The sequence below is a fragment of the Amblyomma maculatum genome, chromosome 2, assembly GCF_055883805.1.
Source record: "Amblyomma maculatum isolate TAMU_Amacu chromosome 2, ASM5588380v1, whole genome shotgun sequence".
In the NCBI taxonomy this organism is placed as follows: domain Eukaryota; kingdom Metazoa; phylum Arthropoda; class Arachnida; order Ixodida; family Ixodidae; genus Amblyomma; species Amblyomma maculatum.
In genome coordinates, this window is record NC_139345.1 from 72,955,240 (window position 1) to 72,959,879 (window position 4,640).

The 4,640-nt window shown below is 43.0% G+C and overlaps 1 protein-coding gene across 1 annotated transcript; it reads right to left on the minus strand.

Moving 5' to 3' along the window:
- Positions 1–378: 378 nt before the first annotated feature.
- Positions 379–4,538, minus strand: LOC146198986 (serine/threonine-protein phosphatase 2A regulatory subunit B'' subunit gamma-like). Its single transcript, XM_084594445.1, has one exon. The coding sequence runs from the start codon at positions 4,383–4,385 to the stop codon at positions 3,054–3,056; it is 1,332 nt and encodes a 443-aa protein (XP_084450571.1). The 5' UTR covers positions 4,386–4,538; the 3' UTR covers positions 379–3,053.
- Between the last annotated feature and the right edge of the window lie 102 nt (positions 4,539–4,640).

Here is a 4,640-nt window from a genome sequence, read left to right on the forward strand (position 1 = left end):
CTGAAGTGCTAATGAAAGGCGGAGCCTGCTAGCAGTGTAACCGGATTGAAGTAATGCATCACAATGTGCTAAAACTGTCCCAGAAGGCAGATAGGGGTCGGATGGTGTGAGCATTAAGTTTGTACAAAAAAGTTATAGTTAAGCTAAACCAAAGTTTTACATGCAAAAACTAAGTACTGTTTCAGTGCCACATGCACGTTGCAAAATACTTTTCTCAGTTCTTCTCAGTGAAATTCGGTGCATAGATGATGTACGACCATCTAATTTTCAGTACAGAGTCTGGATCATATGCTTACCTTGTTTGATAAGAATTGGAAATGCGCATCGCCTGCAGTGCTGCCAATCCAAAACGAGCATTTTTGCGCAGCTGATTTTGTTGGTGCCATCTGTTGCATATCTGTGGAACGATTGTTTTACCTTGAAGCTGCGGTGATTGAGCCAATGCTCTCAAGTGGCTAGTTTGAATGTTATTTCTCGACTGCTTTAAAAATACTGATCACAGAAAATGTCAGCATCTTTTACTTTCCAAGTTCAACAAGTTCAATTCATGCCTGCTGAAATAAATGATGTAATCATTTTGTGGGCACGTCTTAAACGGCGCCACTGACATCATCCGTGCAAAAGTTGTGCTGCCGATATTACAGACTACAAGGATTTCTAATCAATTCTGATCGAACCAAGCAAGTGCATTGGCTAAATGTGGTAAAGAAATTTATAGACTGCTGTATGTGATCTGTGTGCCATATTTCAGCGCGAATAAGGGAGAGGTTTAACTGTGAGAAACATTTTGCAGTTCACATTTAGCATTGCAGCTGTCTGTGCAAGTGCTTTGGTACTAAATAGGCATAGTAAGCCTAGCATGCTGAGCTAGACTTAGGACGGCATAATGGCACCAACGTATATTCAGACTTTCTTTCGCTACCTGTGCTTCACACAGGCTTAATTAGTGCTAATTTGGCCTAATAAGCTTCGACTTTTGTTATGGTAATCACAGGTACTCAACAAGTCACAGAATGGACCCTTGCAAAACCCCATAAGTCAGCTTTGCTGCATAGCAAAATCCCTTGCCATGGTGGTACGGCCATTGTTGGGGCAAAAGTTGGGTACAGTGCAAAATACTTCTATATCAAGCCTGATCTCATGTACAAACTTGGCGAGCAGCATTATTTCACTATTGAAAACCAGGAGCTGGGGACGGAGGGAGGTTATATGAATAGTTTCTATAATGCACTGGCTTCGCAGAAGTGCTCTTTATCTCAATTGCGACAGCAACACAAGAGAGAGACATGCAACAAACGGGCACGGCCATTATTATCACTGTAGACGTCGCCTGCACTGCACCCAATTTCTAGCCTGAAAATATGTTTGGCTGCCATGATGAAGGGATTCTCGCTGTGCAGAGAGGACTTCCAGAGTTTTGCAAAGGGTCCATAGCCATGTATAGCAAAGCTAGGCTTAGCTGTCGCCATAGCAACACTGTTAAGCAGACTGAAATCGCAATACGAGAGTTGGTGAAATCCATTATACTAGGCTAGAAGTGAAAATGCACGATTGCGGCACGCTATAACAAGCTAACATTCTTTCATGTGGTGAAAGCCACTTGTCATGGTAGTACTTGGTCACAGCAGAACATCAAGATGGCAAAAAGTGAGTGGCAACCCATTATGTTTCAAGAAAAGTTTGCAGCAGAGTGTTCATGTTATCTACCACCACAGAGAGGCTAGAAAGCTCAGTAAGTTCATGGCTAGATATTTCTGGGCACCACTATTTAAAGGGGCACTGAGGACAAATAGAAGGTGGCTTATTCAATAGTGTACCACGTAATGGTTGCAAAAAGGCTACTGTTGACCAAAAACAGAGCTTTTATAAGCTAGCAAAGTCCAGACAACAAAACATCTAGCCATCGTTGACCAACTTCATAAGTAAAATGTGCCCACTGGCATTGAGTTTTGGGCTTGGATCCCAGAGGTTACATTACACCACCATTCAGTTCAAAACATGTTTCTGGCAGTGATGTTAAGAGTCTGAATCACTTGATGGGAAAGTCTTTAAATCTTACTTCCTTGGTAACAAATGTATCTTTTGTTCCTAGACAAACGTCAATAGAGACAAAAAGAGCCAGCAAATTGGCTCAAAACAACTGGATGGAGTTGTCTTCACTGTTGCTTTAATTTATGCCTTACCCCAAAGCTACAATGTTTACAAGCAGCCTTATGAATGTCTCGCCACTCATATGAATGTGCATTGCACAGTTCACAATTCAGTGGTTATTTGCACCGAAGGCATGACATTTTCCAAATGAGACTCAGTGTGTAATAAATACCGTATCATAAGAACAGCTGGATCTTTTATGTTCTTTTATATGTAGCTATTTTCACAGCATTTTTGTCTGAGCCACTGCACTAACTGAAAGAAGCTACCTATTATAGTTACCTGGTGCAGCGCAGCCAGAATCCACTACTCTGCCCACTGCATCATGCTAGACTGAAGTGATTTTGCATTATAGTGTATGCAAACAACCAGCATATGTGCTGGAAACTTGGTGCAATTAACAGCAAGAGCCAATCAGGATTTGTTCTAAAAAGTGGCTAAATATCATCACCAATTGGAAAGCTTTGCGGGCTAAAGAAAGGAGGCATAAAGCACTGCAGTTAATAAGAACACTTCAGTGACAGGTAGCTGTGCCAGCAGACTAACAGTGCGATTACCTATATGACACTAGCATGACTGTCAGCAGTTTGTTGGTAGCGCAAATAAGTAAGCTCAAAGTAAAAATGCAGTGTCAATGCCAGCACAATATCAAAACTGTTCAAGTTGTCACATGAAAACATTCAACTGGGAAAAGATACAAATGGCTGAAGGAGAGAAAACCATGTAACATGAGTGCTGCACCACTTGTGCTCAGTTATAAGCTATGAACGTTAGCATGGATCACCCACTGGCTCAAAGCCTCCGTGTGTCAAGCTGCCATGATATGGCAAAACAAACAGTAAGTTCTATACACAATTGAAACTGTTGTCACAAATATGCCTCCAAAGCCAACGGCATAACAATTAGACATCAGCAGCAAGGGTGTCTCTGTTGTCGTAGGTCCAGAACTCATTGACATCAATAAGTATACTGACAACAGTACTTCCTTTGCCACAACGTATGAGGTCCTTCAAAGTAATTTTGCAAGGATCTTCTGGCTTTACCATATCAAAAATTTCATCTTTCACATCTTCAAATTTCACAGGCTCCTGTTTAAGCTTTCTCATCTGCTCCTGAATGTCTCGAAAGAAGTAGTTCAGCGAAAAGACATCAAGGTAACCATGGCCATTGACATCTAGGATGCGAAAGAAAAACTGCAGAGCTTGCGGCTCCTTGCGGTTTTCAAGGGCTAGGACAAGGTCAAGGTATGTTTTGTAGTCAATGTCCCCATCATATGTTTGACACTCCTGAAAAACCCTATCAATAAATGTCTGGGTCAGTGTCCCTTTGCCATACCTAGCAAGCTCCGTCTTGCTTAACATTCCATTACGGGTAGTGTCCAAGTTGAGATAGTCACCATAGACCTTAAGAGCTGACCTGGCTGAAAACCAGTTTGTGTCCAAATCAGTGCTGTTCAGCTTGTCGCAGCGCAGCTCTGTAAGGTCATCAAGGAACGAGCAGCACAAGATATCTTGGATCTTTATCCTTCCGGTTCTCAAAGGATCTAGAAAAAAGCAAAACTTCCGGAGGGCCGTGCACACATAAAAGGAGTGAAAGGATTGTTCGATGGTGTTGATTGTAGGCAGGCTGGGGATTAGGTCCTTGATATAAGCTTCCAGGTCTAGCTCCCTTAGAAAGCCTTGGCCCGATACATCGTAAAATGAAAGATTAACACGAGACTGCTGCATCCACACCTTCTTCATGACGTAGGTGAAGAAGTCGTCCCCCGATATGCGACCGTAAGGGTCTTTTTGAAGCAACTTGGCAAATACTTTGGCAGTAAAGAATGAGCGACACTTTTCACCGCAACGTTTCGAGACTTTCTTGAAATCGGTGTAGTTGAGCATCGGCTTATCTGGAGCAAGCGGCGGAGAGGACACATTAGACAATTCATCCATGAGCGTCTTCAGCTCGTCATGGTCCAACAGTTCGGCGTTTCGACGTTCTAAGAATCGCGCGCGTGACTCTTCCCTTAGTTTCTGCGACAGGACGTTGTCATCGGTGGCCAGTTTGTAGTGAAAACGCGGGATTGGAGATCCTGAAGAAACCTCTTCGCTGGGAGAGATGTACAGTTCGGCGAACACTTCATCTTCAGTTTTACTGTCTTCAGCAGTTGTCGGGGTGCCACAGGCAGCGCGCAAGGCTTCTCCTAACTTTTTTTGCGCGCCACAAGATTGGGGCGCGACGCGCCTCATTGCTTAAATTAAAATGGCTCAAGAATGGACGTTTGATCGTATGGCTTAGAAGCTTAGAAGCACATCACTCTATCACAACTCTAGCCTCCAGTAGGCTGGTAGACCATGGGTAGACCAACGTTTATAGATATACTTCTATAAACGTTGGGGTAGACTTCGTCACTCGTGGATTCAGTTGGCTGCATAAGCATAAGCATTTGTTCAAGTCAAGCCAAGCCAAGACAAGTAGTGTTTAGAATTAGATATTTTGTGTCC